The sequence below is a fragment of the Panthera uncia genome, assembly GCF_023721935.1.
Source record: "Panthera uncia isolate 11264 chromosome A1 unlocalized genomic scaffold, Puncia_PCG_1.0 HiC_scaffold_17, whole genome shotgun sequence".
In the NCBI taxonomy this organism is placed as follows: domain Eukaryota; kingdom Metazoa; phylum Chordata; class Mammalia; order Carnivora; family Felidae; genus Panthera; species Panthera uncia.
In genome coordinates, this window is record NW_026057577.1 from 125248737 (window position 1) to 125269574 (window position 20838).

General features: G+C 44.2%; 1 protein-coding gene across 1 annotated transcript in view; it reads left to right on the forward strand.

Moving 5' to 3' along the window:
* Positions 1-719: 719 nt before the first annotated feature.
* AGXT2 (alanine--glyoxylate aminotransferase 2) overlaps positions 720-20838 on the forward strand; it is a 42766-nt gene continuing 22647 nt past the window's right edge. The window contains exons 1-10 of the mRNA XM_049648919.1: positions 720-789; positions 4948-5033; positions 6743-6927; positions 9709-9832; positions 11409-11503; positions 13329-13422; positions 14070-14163; positions 17994-18094; positions 18925-19017; positions 19635-19767. Coding sequence (XP_049504876.1) covers positions 720-789; positions 4948-5033; positions 6743-6927; positions 9709-9832; positions 11409-11503; positions 13329-13422; positions 14070-14163; positions 17994-18094; positions 18925-19017; positions 19635-19767 — 1075 coding nt within the window. The remainder of the gene's footprint in view (positions 790-4947; positions 5034-6742; positions 6928-9708; positions 9833-11408; positions 11504-13328; positions 13423-14069; positions 14164-17993; positions 18095-18924; positions 19018-19634; positions 19768-20838) is intronic.

The window sequence follows — 20838 nt, forward strand, 5'->3', positions numbered from 1 at the left end:
TGTCACTTACACATAACACCCAGTGCTCATCCCCACAAGTGCCCTCCTTGTGCCCATCACCCATGTAGCCCAACCCCCCACCCACCTTCCCTCCAGCAACCCTCAGTCTCTTCTCTGTATTTAAGAATCGCTTGTGCTTTGCCTCCCTCTCTGTTTTTATCTTATTTTTCCTTCCCTTCCTTTCCTTCCCTTCCCCTATGTTCATCTGTTCTGTTTCTTAAATTCCACATGAGTGAAATCCTATGGTATTTATCCTTCTCTGACTGACTTATTTTGCTTAGCATAATGTACATACATTCTGACCTAGAAACCTCTCTTCAAGGATTCATCCCAAGGGAAAAAAACAAAACAGTTTAGAGCACAAGATTCTACACCCCAGGATGATGCAGAAAACACAACTGTCTGTCAATAGGGACTCACTAAGCAAAGTATACAGAGACTTCCAGTTTCCACTTCAACATGTAAAGAGCTTGGAAGTGTCACCACCACCCTGACAACAGGAAGCTGGACAAACTGAAAGCCAATGGCTTTTCTGGAACCCATCGGGGGAGGGAAGTTGCCGAGTGACCTGTCACTGTGAAATCTAGGGATACAGGCAAACCCTGAAAGTCACAGCCTAGACCTTCTTTACCTGGAGCAGCTGCCACTGGAGCCATTACTGGTAGAAACACCTTATGCAGTAACTTTAACAAATTGCTGGGGGCTGAGGGTGGACCAGCATGAGAGTGAGAAACTCGCTGGTTGCCAGAGTCAGAGGACGACCCCAAAGTGCTATGAGCCGTACCTACAGTAGGAATATCGCCAGGCTGTCCTAGTGAAGGTCCCTTCATCGCGCTGGCTGGGGAAGCAGAAGAGTAACCATTGTGAAATATGTCCAGAGACTTCACTTTCCCAAAGATCTAGTCTCTGGGGGAAACGGCTTGGACAGAGCCTTGCATCAGCTGCGAGAAGGGCATCTCTCCAACTCCAGCCGTCTTTCTGCTTCCTACCTCACCTAAGGGAGGAAAAAAAGAACACAGCCAAGGTTTCAGCTGCCTCGAGAGAGTGTTGTTGAGAGCATCTGGGTGGGACACCTGAGACATGGAGATTCTAAGAAAGAATCCAGTGAATCTAGTTAAGGCCCCTATGTAAACTTCCAAGACTCCAGCGGGTAGAGGTAGAGACCTACTGGTCTTGTGGCTGCCACCCAGGACAAGCCTCTTAAGTGACCCCCCTCGCATCAAACATGCCACCTAGAAATCTGGAGCAGCCTGCCTCTTCCATCAGTCTGTCCGCGCCCTCCGCATACAGGGGCTAGTTTGTGAACCAACACCTTTTCCCCACCAAGCTCCACCTGCCCTCGTTGCTGTCCCCACTTGTCACTGCCACGCCCAGGCACGCGGGCTCCTGGGCCACAGCAGTGGAAAACCTGGGAGAGAGATACTTATAGCAGCCCGGATGGGTCTTAAAAAAATAGCTGTGAGCGAAAAAGAAAGCATACATTTAGATAAACTAAAACTGCCTCTGCTGCAAACATTATGGGCATTTCCCAAGAGTACAAAGCAACAGAAAGACATATATTAACCCCATGAAATAGTTGCCCATGGAGATTCAGGGTGGGGTCAGCAGGAGTGTAAGTGGGAATTTTAGAAATTGAAATATAATAAAATTAAAACACCCTAACTCCTCAGCTCTCCCCTTCTTGCCCTATTAAGATGCACAGTTGTCCAGGGCCTTCCTCACTATTGGGTTCCCTTCTCCTTCCCTGAAGAGTACCAACTCCTTTCACTTTTGTCCTCCTTCTCTTCCAGGAGAACCCCAATACCAACACCCATTTCTTTACCCACTCCATGCACATCCTCTTTCTCTCTCTCTCTCTTATTCACACCCCTCATTTCTCAACCTCTATCCCCTTCAACGATACCTTGAGCCTTCCCCACAGCCACCACCACCCTCACAGAGAGACGTGCGTCCTGATGAGAACCTGCTGGAACACAAAACTAACAAAACTAGTCCAGAAGACCTATACTTTGTCTGCCCTCCTTCTTTCTCCTTTCTGTCTCCCACTTCGTTTTCTTTTCTCTGCCCTAAGGCACCGGTGCCTGCCCTGGAAGCTCTGGGGCTTGGCCCAAGTGAAGGCAGCAACCGCTCCAGAAACCCCTCGAGCTCCTCCCCTTCCGTCCTAAACTCAAAGTCCATCCGGCCAGTGAGCAGTTCGAGCCCTTCCCCCGACCTGCTTCCACAGGCACTGGCTCCCTGGCTGGGAGGGAGGACTCCTGCCGGGAGACACTTGCTGTGAGCTTTGCACCTGCAGACCTCCTCTTCCAGGATCCCCAAGATGTGCCCTTCCTTGAGCCGTGAGTGGAAACCAGGGGCACGGGGGTGAGCTGAGGGTTGGCGAGAGGGGCTGGGCTGGGCTCAGAGTCTGTGGCCTGGGATTCTGGGATTAGGTCTGCATGGGGGCTTGGATTCAGGCCATCTGACAGAGCGATCCTTCCCTGAGCAGCCCCATGCCCCCTGTCCATGCCCAGTATTTTTCAGGGCCTGCTCTTGCCCTGAAATGAAACCCATGGATAATAAAACCCAACTATGCACAATTTCAGAATGAAAACAATGCGGTATTTTAGCTGTAATATAAAGAAGAAATGAAAGCAATTCAAAATTAAGCATTAACTGCAATAAGCAGATACTCAAGGATGATGACTTTAAAAGACATAAAGCCTCCTCATGAATGTCCACCATGCCCCAGGAGGTAGTATCATTGCCTCAAGCACCCACCTACAGTGCAGAGCCTGCGGGGAATTCTCTCTCTCCCTCTCTTTCTCTCTCCCTTGCCTGCACATGCTCTCTCTCTCTCTCTCAAAATAAATAAACTTAAAAAATAAATACATAAAGGTTACCTAATACACTATGCAGGAATAAGGCATAGTTAGTACTTTAATAAATCACCTTAATGTTCTATGAACTATGTCCATTGTGTATTTTCAAATATTCCTTCCTTCCTCTTCCCTCCCTCCCTTCCTCCCTTCCTCCCTTCCTTCCTTGCTTCCAACATGATTTTATGTATTCCATTTGGAGCTCTCACTCCACCGTCACAGTCCATTCAGTTAGGTGAACCAATGACTGAATCGACCTGCCTTGACTGTTTAAAATCTAGGCTCTTCTTTACGCAGTCCTTCTTCCCAACTCTGTCCCCACTGCCAGCCTACTATCAGAGTTGCTATAGGTTTGGAGTCAAGAGAGCTTCCAGCCTTCTCAATGGGCTGCTCCAATTGTGCAGGCAGGAAAATATGGGACTGAAGGAGTGAAGGGAATTTGAATTCGTAGAAACACTCGGTCTATTTTGTTGCCGTTTCAGAAGAGTAATTAAGGTAGGTAGACACAATGAAAAGCTTTTCAAAAGGTGAAATTCTCAGAAAACTTAAGGTGTTACTTTTTTCTCATTTCTTTGCTGGCTAGCCGAAAGCCATTTGTTTTTAAAGTAAGAGCAAATTAATGACATTAGTGATTATTTAAGGCAGAAAAGTGAATGGGATCTCTTTGAAATAAAACATATTCAGAGCTTTTCCTTTCCAGCTTCATTTAAAACACAATTGTTCATTGTGTTTCTCAGGACTGTGACTTCACAGCCACACAAAATACCAACATTTCATCTACGGATTCAGACCTTTATGCTGAGTAAGAGACATCATTTTCTCAGCTCTCTCCACATGTAATATCTTGACACTGACCTTAAGTCTTCAAAATTAGCTGTATTCTTTTCCACAAGGTTTCTAGACGTCTCTTCCCACTGTGATATTAACTCTATTGTCCCATCCCACTGCTATACACAGGTCAAGATCTGTGCTGGAAAGGAAGGGTGAAAGTGGCCAATGAATGAGAAGAGAAGTAGGCTGGGAGCCAGAAATTTGGAGTTTCATTCTTGTTCTGCAGCTAGCTAGCTTGGCAAACTTAAGCAAATTAATTTACCACTTGGGTCTGCCTTCCTCGTCTAGAACATAAGCATTTTGACGACAAAAACCTGAGGCCCCTTCCAGCCCCAAATATTAAGTGATTCCTCTGACTGACCTCATCTTTGCTTTGCCACGGTCTGGTCTTGGGTCCTCATGGTCTTTGTGTTGTGTTCGGGAGGAAGGTCTTTGTGTTTTGTTTTGTCTTGCACATCGCTATGCACGCATTTGTTATTATAGGACACTGCCTGGCGCCTGACTCTCCTGATTCTCTACAAGACTAGTCAACAGCCATTTGTTCACTGTTTACGGAGAGCCAACCTGGCGTCAGGAACTGAAATTGGCACCAGGATTCAGGCACCAAGCAGCTCAAAGCTTAGAAAGCACCTCTATTGACACAGACGATATATTCGATCCATGCACCACAGTGGCAGCAGTCTGACCAACTGAAGAGAGAGATTAGTCCACCTGGCAGGGTGTGGGGGGAGATTGTGAGGGACCGCAGTGGGAAAAACGATGGCTTCTTCCAATATCCCCCATGATTTTTTTTTTACTATAGTTGAAAGAAATTCTCCTTTTTTCCTCCAGAAAATGTGTCATTGAGATACCTTAGTTTTTAAGTCCTAACTAAAGGTTGATTTAAAGTATTTTTTAATTTATTTAATTTATTTATTTTTTAACATTTTAATTTATTTTTGAGACAGGGAGAGACAGAGCATGAACAGGGGAGGGTCAGAGAGAGGGAGACACAGAATCTGAAACAGGCTCCAGGCTCTGAGCTGTCAGCACAGAGCCCGACGCAGGGCTCGAACTCACGGACCACAAGATCATGACCTGAGCTGAAGTTGGCCGCTTAACCGACTGAGCCACCCAGGCACCCCTGAAGTATTTTTTTAAACTAAGAAATAAACAAAATTGCCTAAAGGTCTTGATTCAGATTACTTAGTATAGGTGATTTTTACAAGCAGGCTAGTTTGCTGTTCAACTGTGGGCCCTAAGTTCACTTTACCCTTAATAGGTGCTTTCTGGACGTCTGTGACCAAGCTTGGTCTCCACACAAAACCCAGAATGCCTCCATGTGACTTCACACCTGAAAAATACCAGGTAAGAGTCAGAATTTTCGGGAAACCCAAGAGGGTGGTTCTTCTTGAAAGGGCAAAATTGTTTCCTCAAGAAAAACCCGCCAAGGTCCTGCCTGCCGCTTAGCCAGGGCATCCTAGATATTCTACCTACAAGTCACTAGGAGCATCTGAACCCTCTGACTCTGCTCCGTGCTGCTGCATGAATGGGTGTGTGTGTGAGAGACACAGAGCAGAGACTGAGCGACCTAGAGTACGAGAAAGAGGCGATCCATCTGTATCACAAGGATACAGATGTAGACACACACACACAAATACATATATCACATTTGTGGTGCCACAGATTTGCTTTTTAAAATGTCCTAGGGGCACATGTGGGGCTCAGTCGGTTAAGTGCTTGACTCGTGATCTCAGCTCAGGTCACGACCTCACAGTTTGTGAGTTCGAGCCCTGCATGATGCTCTCTGCTGCCAGTGTGGAGCCAGCTCCAGATTCTCTGTCCACAAACCCCTCTCTGCCCCTCCTCACTCGTTCTCTCTCTCGCTCTATCTGTCTCTCTCTCTCTCTCTCTCTCTCACACACACACACACAGACACACAAATAAATAAAAACATTTAAAAACATTTTAAAATATAATTTATTGTCAAATTGGTTTCCATACAACACCCAGTGCTCATCCCAACAGGTGCCCTCCTCAATGCCCATCACCCACTTTCCCCTCTCCTTCACCCCCCTATCTACCCTTAGTTTGTTCTCAGTCCTTAATAGTCTCTTATGGTTTGCCTCCCTCCCTCTCTGTAAAAACATTTTTAAAAATCAAAATAAAATATTGCTCTGGGAGCATCTGGGTGGCTCAGTCATTTAAGCCTACAACTCTTGATTTCGGCTCAGGTCATGATCTCACGGTTTCATGTGTTGGATCTCCACATCAGGCTCTGCACCAACAGAGCACATCTCTCATCCTCCCCCACTCACTCTCTCTGTCTCTCTCTCAAAATAAATAAATAAACTGTAAAAATAAATAAATAAAATGTTCTGATTTTGATTACCTCATATGGCACTACGCGATCTGACCTTCACGAGTCCTTCCCTCCAAACTAGGAAGTTATAATTTTACTCTCAGACTAAGAAATATCAGGCGCTCTCATGCTCTCTCTCCCTCTGTCTATCCCCCCTCCCTTCCTTCCTCCCTTCCTTTCCATACCCTTTATTCTACATGACACTCATAGATTAGAAATTGTAGATTCAGCAGTCGGGACGGGCCCACAAAGAAGAGCAGTATAGGAGAAAATTTTGATAATTAAAGACATGAACACCACCAGCGCCTCATTTGTTTATTCTCAAAAAAAACTGCAGGGAAAAAAAGAAAGAGAGAAAAGACATTACTGCAGACATTTACTTCCAAAGTCTTTTTATTTTATTCTACAGCTAAAAGGAATTCAAAGACAAGACTTTCCATTTAGAGGTAGAATATTTCAGCCTCCTTCTTCCATGTATGATCTAGAAAGGGATCGAAGGAACACATTAATAATGTCCTGTACTTGAGAGAAAGGACCTGGGGCAAAAAGGGGACATGGGGCAAATACAGCCACTTGTGGGCACATCACAGCAGCCTAATGCTCGGTCAGTAGAGAGGCAGGCACACAGCATGTGACCTGCTGTTGATCTTGTAAGAGATGTGGAGCTCTTAAGGAAAAGGGAGATCTTAAACACTGAAATCTTGCCTTTTCACAGTCCCTCGCCTATGACCGCGTCCTGGAGGTCCACAGGCTGCATCTTCCTCCTGTCCCGACTGCATATTTTCCGAAGCCTTTGCTGCTCCACCAGGGTCACATGGAATGGCTATTTGACCATGAGGGAAACAGATACCTGGATTGCTTTTCTGGGATTGTCACCGTCAGTGTTGGTCACTGCCACCCGTGAGTGTCCTCAAATTCCAGTCTTTTTACTCCAGAAGAAAATATGGAGTACAGGCTAATGCTCATGTTCGTGATCCAGAACTCTGGTTAAAAATTCTCTCTCCTTAGGCATATCCCAGTTTCTGGCTGACACGCTCCCTGCTATTTCCTGGGTAACAAAAAAATCTTCGCACCGCACTTTCTGTTTTCTTGACAAGGCAAAGGTTATTCATTCCCAGGCAGCATGGCGTGTACCACGTGATGGGAGCATTGCTGTGTATGTGTGTGTTTGCCCTCGCTAGAAACAGATTCCCAAAGAAAGGCAACACACTGAGGAATAGGCAGAAAGAAGGGAAGGGAGGCAGTTCTCAGAGAGCTGTGGGGCAGGTGTGTGGGGTGTGGGGTGATGAAACGAGAAATCACTTCTAGCCTAAGTCTCTCCATCACCCCGACTGATAGATGAGGCAAGAAAGGATGGTAAGAGAAAGATGGAATCAGAGCTGGAAATTTACATTAGAAACATATGGATGCATCAATCCTAAGATTCTATGGATCTTTGGTCATCAGTGCACCCACACAAATGTTCTCGGCAGGGTCTTCCGTGGTCCTGTTGGTTTTGATGCCATTATCTCATTTTAATGCCTATTTTTCTCTTGTCTTTCATAATCTGACCAACAAAACTCATGTGAAGCGGGACCAAAATAAAGCAGCAAGCCAAAATAAATTGAATAAGTTTGGGTCCTTCTGTCAAAAGTAGGAGCAAAGGGTCTTCTGGAGCCGCTGTCGGGTGGTAGGAGTGAGTTGTAATCCCAGAGTCTGGCCTCACCAATTCCTCCCACAGCCTTCCTATTTCTGTCTCCGGGAGTCACTGGTCCCATGTGAGGTTCTAAGGAGCATGTAAAATAAAATTCTGGTGCAGTCTAAAACATACAATAAACACACATGAAGGAAGGAAAAGATAAACAAAGTAGTGAAACGTTTTACACGTTCTCATGAATAATGTTAGGCATCGTCCCCGTTAGTCCACCACTCACTGCTTTCATGACCTCTGTGCTTCTTCTGATCTCCCTCTGACCCTGAAGCTTGCCCTCTGACCCCCTGACTCAAGGGGCCCCAGCCTCTTCCCTTCGCCCTCTGCTCTTCTCTCTATACCCTCTTCGTGCATTAATACTCTGCCCATAGTCTCAGCTCCACCCCTTTTCCCCATCCTGATCATTTTGTGACATTTTCAGCAGCCTCCCCCAACTCTCTCTTTCATCTTGCTCCCTCGCCAAGCTACTATAATAACTCTAATAAGCCCAGAGTGGGCATTAAGGCACCCCACATTTCCTGCAGCCTCCAGAACACCCCCACACACACACACCCCATGATATTCCACCATCAGCTAAAATCCAACATTAGCGCCAAATCCATCAAACCCTCTACTATAATATTTCTGTTTCCATATTCATGTATTCAAAGTGCACAAGTGAGCCTCCTACCATGTGAAGGAGCTGGGCGGCCACTGGCTGCATGTCTCAACTAATCCATGAGTTTCCCCAGTGTTACAGGCAAGAATGGTGAAGTCATCTTTGACTCTTCCCTGCCCAGAGGCAACCTGATACTGAGATCTAGCTTTCCCTCCACTGAAATGCCTCTCCTACTGGCCCCTACTGGTTCCCACCAAGCCCAGTCTCTAGAACCTCTCTTTCTGGCACACCTGGAAGGCTACCTTGACCTCATGACTGGATTCACCATTACCAGTCTTACCCTTTTCAATCTACCCTCATGGGGCTCACATATTTACTTTACAAAAAAATGCTTTCATCAATTATCTGTTAACTGTAAGAGTTCATTGATTGTCTGCAATTTTCTAAAATGAGTCATAAAACCCAGACCACAGGAGAAGTTAATTGGTAAAGTGCCCCATGAAAAAATAAGTTTTAAAAGCCCTGTAAACTCCATCTCCCTCCTGGGGAGAAATAGTATGTATTTGTCTAATAAAAGCACTGGCAAGTCCTGCAGTAAAGAAATCTGTTTGAACTGGTACTTCTCAAAATCACTTAATCATTATTTATTTAACCACTTCACTGATTCTTTTTTGAGAGAAAATTATTAGTAACAAACAGAACTGGTGTGTACCTTTAGCCATTGATGCCCTTTGGATCAAGTTTAAACATCCTGGCTTATGTTTTCAAGGCATTCCTAGTCAGGTCCTACCTCTCTATGTACCCTAAGTTCTTACTATCCCTCAACGCCAACCTTCTGATCCTTCACAGGATATGGTTTCATAGTTACAAAGCGTTCATCCAAAGTGACCACTATTAGGAAGCAGATATTGGAATCTCCTCTGAAGGAAGAAGGCCTGCTCTTGTATACATGTGTTTGATGTATCTGTAACTCTTTAGAAGAATAAAATGAAAAGACACCTGGGCTTAGATGTAGTCCTCTTTAGTTTGGAAACTGTTCAAAGGGTATTTAATAAGAAATCCTAATCAGAAGAGAATCTATGTCCCAAACTCCCTCCTAAAATAGGACTTTATTTTCTAAAATCTGTAAGGGATAATCATTTGGTCTCCTTTTGAACACTTCCCTTGGTGAAGACCCCATTACCTTTCAAGGCACCCATCCCATTGCCAGACAGCTCTACTGGTCATAGTTCTTCCTCACATGTGGATGAAACCAGCCTCTTGAAACTATTTGAGAACTAGCCATAGATTCAGGGTCAATGGCTGGTGTGTGTGTGTGTGTGTGTGTGTGTGTGTGTTTTGGAGGAACGTGCCCACTGGCTGCATGGGGAACTCAGCTCTTGTGTTTATCCAGGAAGGTGAACGCAGTGGCACAAAAGCAGCTTGGACGCCTGTGGCACACAAGCGCCCTCTTTTTCCACTCTCCAACCCATGAGTTCGCAGAGAAGCTTTTGGCACTTCTTCCAGAGCCTCTAAAGGTATGATGATCCCAGCTTAAAGGAACAGGGGTCTCATGACCCCAGGAGAGCTTCCCGAGGAAGCAGGAATATGAACAGGGAATTTGGTCCACGAATCGAACATCTGAAATAGCGAGCTAATAGCCATTTCTGAGAGCAATCGAGGAGAAAGCGGGAACTATGAATTGCTGGTGAAGCCAGCCAGTGTTCACTCATCACCTCCAAGCCTCTGCCTCTTCTCGAAGTTCTCCTCACTGCCACATCTCTGCAAAATCACTTAGCAGAAGCCCCAGCCCTCCTTTATGGACACTGTCCTCTATGTTCCTCAAGAGGTTTTCATCTCTTTGCTCCAGGGCTCCTCTACGAATTCATTTGTATGTCTCCTGTTATAGAGTGGAGCCAATTTTTTTATGTTTATTTATTGATTTTTGAGAGAGATGAAGAGAGCACTAGGAAGGGAGGGACAGAGAGAGAGGGAGAGAGAGAATCCCTAGCAGGCTCTGGGCTATCAGCGCAGAGCCCGACGTGGGGCTAGATCTCACGAACCACGAGATCGTGACCTGAGCCGAAATCAAGAGTAAGACACTTAACCAACTGAGCCACGCAGGCGCCCCCAAAGTGGAGCCATTTTTTGATAAAATTAATATCCTGTTCAGTTCATTTGCTCTAAGATGCACTTAGACATTTTTTTGCTAAACGAGATGTTTTTCTGCATCAGAAATGACTGGTTTTTAACTGAATTGAGATGTTAAAATGTCGGCCAAGATTTGCACTTCAGGATTCAATAAGTTAGTATATATATATAAGAATATATATAGTACCTGTAGATATATATAATATAGATGTATAACATGTAAATATAGTACTATATATAATTACGTATAGTGCCCAGTACCTGGTATTGGTTTTTCTTACTATAGCTTCTCTATCTACTTCACCCTCTGCAAGAGATGAAGAAAGCTGGGCTAGAGGCAACCTAAGTCCAGCCCAGTCATGCTCACAGAGGCGCAGAAGCAGGGACATCAGCAAGGACACAAGCTCATGCTCCCCAGGCCCCGAGCCCAGAGGACCCAGTTCCCTTCAGTTCTCCCCTTTCTTTTAGCCAAGAGGAGCTTCGTGTTTTGTGTGTTCGCTTGTTCTCTCAACATTCACACACACCAAACAGACAAGCAGAGACATCCTCTGGGGCTACAGGACCAGGGAGCCTGCCTTGTCCAAGCCTTCAGAACCCTGTCGGGTGGTTGTGGTTCAGGAGCTAAGCAACCTGGTCCTCAGATCCACTCACCCACTAACCACTACATACCCTTCAGCGGGTCTCCCCATCTTGGCATTTTGTAGAGCATTGAATAAAGCCAGTGAAAGTCGAGAAGTTTCACAACTGGGACAATCCTTAGCCAGTTTTGTATCTTTAGCACTTAGCAGCTGCTCACTGAAAAGCTGTAGAATTAATATAGTACTTGAGTGATAGAGCTGCTTTTCTGAAAGGAACCCTCCTTCCTAATTAGAGGCTGGGACACAGTCTTAGCAATTTTGCATTAATTGGGGAAGAAGGACATAAATTAATGTATGAGGCCTTGTGTCTTCTGTTTCCCTCCAGGTCATTTTCTTTGTGAACAGTGGCTCCGAAGCCAATGACCTAGCCATGCTGATGGCCAGAGCACACACAAATCGCACAGACCTTATTTCTTTCAGGTAATCACACCTTGGAATATTCAACTTTGATAACATTGACTTACCCCAATACTAAATGCGCGTCTTTAAAATATAGCATGGGGAAGGTGGAGGGGCGCTTTCCCGGGAGTGACATTCTGATTTTAGAGCAGTATCAGTGAAATGAATTTTATGACTGGAAAACCCCATCTAAACTGGCCTCATTCAAGGTAGGGGTCCCTGACTGGGGTCCCTGACAAGGGTAAACAGCTTGGAGTACTACTTATGTCATAGATCATCTGATAAAATTAAATAGATGGTCATTTGACAGTTTTTGGACTCTGAAGGTGTGGTATTGACCACGATATATGCCAAGTGGTGAATAACTGGTCTATATGCGTAGATGCTCACGGCTCTACCATATGACAGTGGACACATTTTCATCTCTGCTTATGATCAGGAGCCCTCTACTTACTTCCTAGTGCCAGTGGCACCAAATTTTCACCTCTTCTCCTCCCTAAGTTCAGAGGATACATATTGAACCTGTATATTTCTACTTCTCTGGGTGACTTTTGAAAATTGACAATGTAACAGATTAATTATAAACCCTTGGTAGCTATATTAGCATTAAAAACAATAGAAAACTTAGCATTTTGTTTGCAGTTTCTTCCTTTGGGTAATTTTATATAACACCTTTTTTAATGTTTATTTATTTTTGAGACAGAGAGAGAGCATGAGATGGGGAGCGGCAGAGAGGGAGACAGAGGATCTGAAGTGGGCTTTGTACTGACAGCGGACAACTGATGTGGGGCTCAAACTCACGAACCATAAGATCACGTACTGAGCCAAAGTCTGATGCTTAACTACCTGAGCCACCCAGGTGCCCCTGTATAGCACTTTCAAGCATTATCTTTTAATAAGGTTTATGTCAGAGGGTGACTTATAGTAAAAGTACATGGAATGAAGAGATAGTCCCATTCTTTTACCTGTCTGGCCATAGATTCTGTCTCATTTCCAAAGAAGATCTGATGACCACAGCACATCCAATACTGCACATTCCATATAATATGCCCCACAGTAACTATAGGCATAAGGAAACATTTACTGTCAAAGAAATATGGCAATAAAAAATGTGACTGATGTTTTACCCAAATAAACCTCCCAGAATATACATATCCAGATAAGTATTGATCTATTCAAAGTGGACATGTGTTGCTAGGGTTCAACACACAGTTGTGTTTTCTCTTTCAAGATAGATGACCATCCTTTTGAATAGCCTTAATAATCCTAAATCCTCATTTAAGGGTGATTTTGATTTGAGAATTATCAAAACCCATTTGAAGCCAAGATGGGTGATCAGAATGATTTATACTAACTGTGGTAGTTTCAGGTTCAAAAAGAAACAAAACCTGTGTTGTTGTTTTTTTATACACCAGATAAAGTGGCTCATGAGGCATTTGCATGACAGCGACATCACAGAACAAATATTTGGTTTCTCAAGGTGACTGCTTAAAAGAATAATACTCATTGAATATAATTCCAGACGTGTTGCTAAAAGATGAGTCTCTTTGCTTAAGAGTGACTAAGTAGGGCAGGTGCCAAGGTCAGAGTTCTTGCCCAGATACTCTCCAGATCTTCCTTTCACAATTTCATGTCTATGACACCATCAGAAAAGACAAATAAGTAAATTCTCCTGGCATAGGCTCAGAAGGTTTCTTAGAAATCATTGGAGTTACACATTAATGGTGTTCTATGTTGTCTCCATAGGCTTCACGGATCTTCTCTTTTGTCCTACACAATAGTCCACAGGCCAGCAATCAAAGAAAACTGAACCTGACCCCATCTTCTCACTGTTTCTTCTCTGCAGAGGTGCCTACCATGGGTGCAGTCCATACACACTTGGCTTGACAAACGTAGGGCCCTTCAGGATGGAGCTCCCCAGTGGGCTGGGCTGCCAATCAGTGAGTTTTGAGATTTTGGTCTGGTTTCTCTAAAGTCTGCTCTGCACGTGGTATGACTGATCAGATTTTCCCAGTATCAGGATCAGAAACGCATATGAAGAATATCATTCATCAGGGGCCAAATTTTACTTACTTGAACCAAAGCCCCCTTGGAGGAAACCTTTAGTAGAAAGGCCTTCAGACTCTGAGCAATTAATTACAGGGATTTTTACAACTCGCTTTGCTTGAAAATAAAATCAGGTAAACCGCAAATAAATGCATTGAGATTAGTTCTCAGAGCCTCGAATGCATAAGATTTCTACAGACCCATCCTTGTACTCACCTTTTGTTCTCACTTGCTGTACCCACCTGAACATCAAATCAGATACCTAATTATTCCTATTCTTTCAGATGCCCTTACCCATATAACTCTTGAGCAAGTTGTTTCCAGGCTGGCACTGAAGTCAGTTTCCTTTGTAAAGTGCCCACATAACTGGTTTCTAAGAAAAAATTATCTTTTCAAACCAAAGTATTAGGTTTTTGTCCTAAGTGGGAGAGGAGTATGGGAGGAATCTCAATATCAAATTAAGAAGCCCTCCTATCCTGACTGGTATCATATGTGTCTTGTCCTCACAGTTTTGCCAAATGCCTTCTTTTGTCATTTGCAGACAATGTGCCCAGATGTTTTCCGGGGCCCCTGGGGAGGAAGCCACTGCCGAGATTCTCCAGTGCAAACAATTAGAAAATGCAGCTGTGCACCAGGTTCAACTGGGCAGGGAGGGGGGTGCGGGGTGGCCGGGAGGGTGGGTGACGAAACCAAGAAAGGCCGAACCGTTACTCAGTGAACAGATTTGACCCAATGGAAAAGGGAAGAGCCAAAGGAAACAAAACTGGAAAGCAAGGCCTCGTAGCGTCAACATGCATCATGCCTACTACCGCTGTGCTCTCTGGCTGTGAGGGGAGCATCTCTGGCCATCAGAGCCAAGCTAAACAAACTCCCACTTGATACTTCATTAAAGGAGTTCCGTCAGCTCTGTTAGCAATAGCTCTGCTATCAGCTTGAAAAGAGAACAAGGTTGGTGGGATTGTTTACCAATTCCCAAAGGAGGAGGGGGAGAGGGAAAAGAATACTTTCAGCCGTTTCAAAACTCCTGTCAGGAAGTTCCCCCAAGGGACTCAGAATGCCAGCCAAAATGAGGGCATCTGTCAAAACTTAAAGCCATTGCCAAAGTCTGTAGACATCTCTGGCAAATGTTTTAAAGGCATTCTCAAAAGGAGAGTTCCCATTTACCAACCGCATTTATATTTGCATTCTCTACCTATTCTTACCAGAGGGGAGGGATGGAAGCAGCAATTCTCTGCTAATCAGCAGTCTCCCCTGTGCTTGTTGGCACAGTTCAGGACCTCGGAATAGCTGCTTCTAAGTAGTGCTGAAAGAAAGAGCTCAATACTTCTGCCCAAGACGCTTAATGGAACAGTTTTGAGTCACTCGGGTTGAAAAAATGCAAATGGAAGTCTTAGAAATCAGCTTTGAAAGGAAGAAAGAAGATTCACAGTCACCTTAAAATTCAGATAGGATAATGGCAAAATGGAGACAGGGGGATAAAAGAATGAGCATTGAAATAGGATGCCATGGTCACAGAACTTAAAACTCTAAGGAAATTTAAAGCTATATTAAAAAAAAAACCCTCCCCTCTCCACTTTAAAAAATCGGGAAACCAAGGTCCACACCTGAGAGGCAGCAGAGGTAGGACTTGACCCCAAGCCTTCTGACTCCAAACCACTGCTCCCTACCTATGGCCACCCCTGTTCACACTGGCTTGCCAGCAGGATTAACCCAGGCTTAAAAATAATTCCTGTTCTGGCCAGGATCGAGGGGACCCACGAAGTCAGGAGACCTGGATTCCACTCCCAGCCCCAGCTGGTTCAGCTGCAAGCAAAGGCTCCATCTGTCACCTCGGCTTTCTCATTTGTAAGATACAGATGGCAGCAGCTGCCCCCAACCCCTCACTACAAGGCTTCATGAGATCAAGAGAGGAGAGTTTTGGGTACAGAAAGGCAGATAATAGCAATACCAAGGGTACCTGTAGAGCCGGACCCACATATCCTACCTGGATGGCATCGAGAACTAAACTCGGTTTCATGCACCTCATCGACCTCAATCTGACCACAACGCGGGCAGCAGAGAGCCTAGCAAGCAGAAGCACTCAAGAGCTGGCCATCTCCTTCCGTCCCTACTCTGTGTCCCTGCCTTTCTCCATCCTCTCTGCCTCCTCCCTCTTCGAGGCTTTCTCTGCTTAGGCCAATTTGAAAATACTAGAACCCCATGGTCATCTCTCCAGTGGCCTCCGGAGGCTTAATGATAGTGACAGACATACCCTTCTGCTCCTCTGAACTGTTGTCTTTGGCATATCTGAAGTCAGCTGTTTTCTTAACTCACATCCTCAAGAGACACAACTGATACATGTATTCAAACAGAATTGCAATACGAAAAGAGACTTCACACTCCTCCAGCACTTTGGGGAACTGCGCAGTGTTTGGTCTTTGTTGCAAAAAGGTGTAGTCACATGTTTGCAAATGCAACCCAGCTCGTAAAGTACTTTGAGTGTAGAAGATTCCGGTTCTCCGTTCCTCTTAGGGTGCGTTCACTGGGCGCTTACGGGTACCAATCTTGGTGGAAGTCCTTTCAGTTCAGGATTAGGTCATCATTGCCCACATGGGCATAAGCAGGAGTCCAGGTTGTGAAGCTGATGTAGATGTTTCTGTGGTAGATTACATCACCTTCCTCTATCCTTTTGCCGGGATTTTGTCTTGCCAAGTGTTCATTCCGGGCCCTGAATTTAGGACGGAAGCTGTGATGACATCCACCTCCCAAAGCCCACCGCCCCACAATGCCCCAGACCTCGTCCTCGTCATGTCATTGTTCTTCACCTTTTGCAAGATGAGCTTCCTTTTCCTGAAACATTGTTCTTCCTTGGCTCTTCACTCTATTTAACTGTTTCTATACCACCAGCTAAAATAAAAACTCTCCATCTCCACTCAGTTGTTTGAATGGTATACAGGGGAACATCCACTCATTACACCCTCATTGTCATGGTGATGCCACCGCACCATGTCTCTCTCCAGAGGCAGCCTGACCTGGAGTTACATCAATGAGCTCAGGAAGTAAATGTGAAATGAAGTAAACAGCTGATTACAGGAGGTGACCCCTCTCATCACTGAACTCGTGGGCAAGCGGGGGACAAATCATGAAAGGTCTATCACAGGTTCACGCAAAGCCTGCTCTCAGTTTGGTTTTGGCCAGATGTCAGCCATCGGGGTTGACTTTGCTTCATGCTCCCCCCTCTCTCCTTACAGATGGGCGTGCTAAATTTCCAAATTATTTCTTTTCATATGTGATCCATCCTTTAGAGTCATCCCAGGCTCTCTGCCTTAATAAAAACTAAAAAATGGACTCTCTACAAGCGTGGGTTTACTTGTCCAGTATATCCTCTCCTCAAGCAACATAAGCGATGCTAAAAATATGCTTTCTGGATTTGGTGTCCTTTTCCTTCCTTCTTTCTTCACACTTCCAGCCCCTAATTCCAACTAACCTAGCCACGCGAGTTTTCCCAAACATCACATGTACCTTAAAACATGTTTGGGGCCAGGTAGTGTTTTTTCCAGTTTTAAATGAAAAGCTGAAGTATAAAATATATTTATGCTTCAGTTTTGATGACGATGACGGATATTTTCTGTCCCTAATCTCTCCACTTCAGGAGACAGGTCTGTGTCCATGCGTCTAAGCAAGCACTAGGATGGTGTGTGGTGACTCACCTCTCAAATTGCTCTCATGGTTACTGGGCCCAGGGCGTCCGTCACATCCACATCTCCCTCTGTGCTTCTCCTGCTGTTCAAGGATACGAGTTTAAGTTCAGAAACTGTGTGGTGCTGTTTAGAATCAAATTAGAGGTGTGGGTAAAAATTCTGAAGTTTCAGTCACGTATGGATGCCATAGATCTGGGACCCTTAGTATTCCAGAGAAGGCTTCCTCTCCTTTGCTACCATGGATGGAATTTATCCGGCTCCAGTGCATTCCTCTTTAGACTGGATTCTAATTCTTCTGTAACCATATTTATTATCTCGAAAGATTGAGACGCTTTGTAGCTTTAAAATTGTACATCAGATTAAGTGGCAATAAAAGGTAGAGTTATTATCAAATAGATTAAATCCACTCCCCAATTACAACTGAATTAAATCTACCCCTTTGAGAAGATGGTATCCTTAGGTGAAACAGCTGTGTATATCAGACTCAATGACACTTTGGGGCATTTTTCCCCCAGATGGACATGACTGAAGTGGTTCATTTATGCCTTACAACTATCCTCGTCTCTCTGCTCAAACCAAAGTACAGGTTGTTCTGAAAGAAAGTTCACCCTTCAGAAATTTATACCCTCATATCCTGTTTACTGTATTGTAAAGATTCTAGTCAATTTACTCATCGGATATTCTTTTTTTCTGTGCTCTTCCCATTCTTCTGAATGTCATTCTTACGTCTTCAAATGCTATGTTTTGCTTGTTTGTTTGTTTGTGGTTTTTATTGTTCTTCGCAGACTGCTGCCAAGCAAGAGACCAGTATATTGAACAGTTCAAAGATACTCTGAACACTTCTGTGGCCAAATCAATTGCTGGATTTTTTGCAGAGCCAATTCAAGTGGGTATATTGACCTTAGACGTTAATTGGGCTTAAATTATCAGAGAATTTTAATTCATACATTCATACATTCTAGAGAATTCCAAAATATTTAGGTGACCATTGCCATGTCTCTCTCCAAATTCAATTAATTCTCTCAGTCCCCTTGAAAGAGAAGGGCCCTGATTTTCTTTTTTTTTTTTTAATTTTTTTTTTAACATTTATTTATTTTTGAGACAGAGAGAGACAGAGCATGAACGGGGGAGGGGCAGAGAGAGAGGGAGACACAGAATCGGAAGCAGGCTCCAGGCTCTGAGCCATCGGCCCAGAGCCCGACGTGGGGCTCGAACTCACGGACCGTGAGATCGTGACCTGAGCTGAAGTCAGATGCTTAACCGACTGAGCCACCCAGGTGCCCCGAAGGGCCCTGATTTTCAACTGACCTTCAAAAACTGTCTCCTGCATTGCCCAGCTGAAAAGATAGATGAAACTATTGAATTCCTAAAATTCTAAACAAAAGGAAACCCCACCAATGTTTAGTTGCTTTAATACCCACACTGCCCTGGGGTGATTTTCTTCAGTGTTACCAAATCCCTTTAATCTACTTTGTTTCCAATCTCAGAAGAGAATAAACATTTGCATCCTTTTCCCAAAAGGCTTGGCATAAGAGTAATGGCCCCTCTCTTCACACATTGTTGGAACAGTTCTAAAGACCATTTTAAAAATTGCTAGTATTACTAATGCTAATGATGATAATGATCTTTCTTTCTTTCTTTTTTTCTTTCTTTCTTTCAACTCTTTTCAAAGGGCTATGCTGTTGTTATAGGACTCCTTGGTTTGGTCTTTTGCAGGGGGTGAATGGAGTTGTTCAGTACCCAAAGGGGTTTCTAAAGGAAGCCTTCAAGTTGGTGCGAGAGCGGGAAGGTGTGTGCATCGCGGATGAGGTGAGTGGCTGTGGAATAAGTGTGGTGTAGGGCAGCCAGGACAGGAAAGGCATAGGGAGAAAACTTTTTAAACCTTCCTCTGCAACCCAAGATAATGAAGCTTTTGCTAATTGACTGGTTGGTTAGTAGATTAACAAGTATAGAACTTTAACAAGCACAGAACTCAAATATCCAAAATGAAGCCTATCAAATAAGTGGCTAACAGGCACAGCTGATGCTGTCATCACAGGTGACATGCTATCAGTCAACACACTTTTTAAATTCCCATTACGGATTGCATCAGGGACAGTTCAAAACCCACATAGAGAACTTCACCTCATAACCAAGTTTTCAACTTCGATTTGCCAAAATAGTATAAACCAGCCTAACAGCATTCATCTTAATAACGAAACGTGTAGCACTGGGGATCCAAAATCCAAAAACCTAGTAAACAGTTTCTGGTAACTAAAAGCTCAGACCCAGATTAAGTGCTGTGTCCATGTTTGTACAAAGATGGTGAAGATGATGGCCGGCAATGATGATACTTAAGAAGAAGCGGAGGAAAGGGAAGAGACCAGAGTCAGAAAAGCCAGCATTACTTGAAACGTTTCAAATGATTTTGGATCTGTTTCTATCAGGTGCAGACGGGATTTGGAAGGCTGGGCTCTCACTTCTGGGGCTTCCAAACCCACGACATCCTGCCGGATATTGTCACCATGGCTAAAGGGATTGGAAATGGCTTTCCCATGGCAGCAGTTGTGACAACTCCAGGTAGAGCCTATGGGCAGGCTGCATTTGCTTCTGGGTTTCCTGTAACAGTGACGGCAGAAAACACGTGGTTGGGAATTTCTGTGGGTTGAAGACAGCGATGGGAACTACACATGCATTTCCCTAGCAATGATCATGAGAAACAGCCTGTCAGACTGTGGAAGAGATGGAAGAATGCCATCCCTTTGTGATCTTGCTGTAGGGAAGATGAATTCTCCTACCCCCACAATGAAGCGCAAGGTTCTTGCGCACTGACAAGGTATCAGCAACCGTACCACAAAAACAAATCCCACACAAGAGATCCTTTTTAACCAACCTGGAGCTAACTGAAATTTCCAGAGGAGTCTTATTCTGAAGGAGACTCTTACTTGGCCTAACTACGCCAATATGTTATAAACTCAAGGTCCAGAGTGACAGGTTTCTGTTTACGTCTCATCAACAAAACAGACAAATGCAGTACACTCTCACTTAGCCAGAATATTCTATAAAGCGAATACAAGAATGAGCCATATTTTCAATGTTGGTGAGGTTTTACAGAAAATGGTTTTTATGAATTGTTTATTGTTAAAAATCTTTAAATTTTTCCGTTTTTCCACCAGTAGTATCCGCTTCAGCGATACTAAAGGATAATTAAGTACCCTGTGATATCTCGCTGTTTTATTGAATGAATAAAGGTATGATACTGAGTCCAAGTTGGTATGCTCGCTGCCTGGCAAACCAGTCATTTGAGTGGCCAGATGTTGGGGTCAGAAAAGCCAACAAACTGAGAGGATGGTGGCTTATCATCCTAAAGAAACTTCTCCACTCGGGTCAATGTTCAGACTTCTTGTTTGTTAGCAAAAGGGGGAAGACAAAGGTGACTGATGTCTATAGACATCTGAAGAGGTCTTATAACTCTTTGTCTTTGATCATTTGATCTTTGCCTACAGGAATCTGGTCATGCCATTCCTGTAAATCTTGAACATAGCATAGTCATTTCTGTCTGCACTTCCTTATCTCCTCAAGTGATGTAGGTTTCCAGTGAAAAAACAAAAAAGGAGTCTTTGCAAATCTCAGCTATAAGCAAAATTCCTT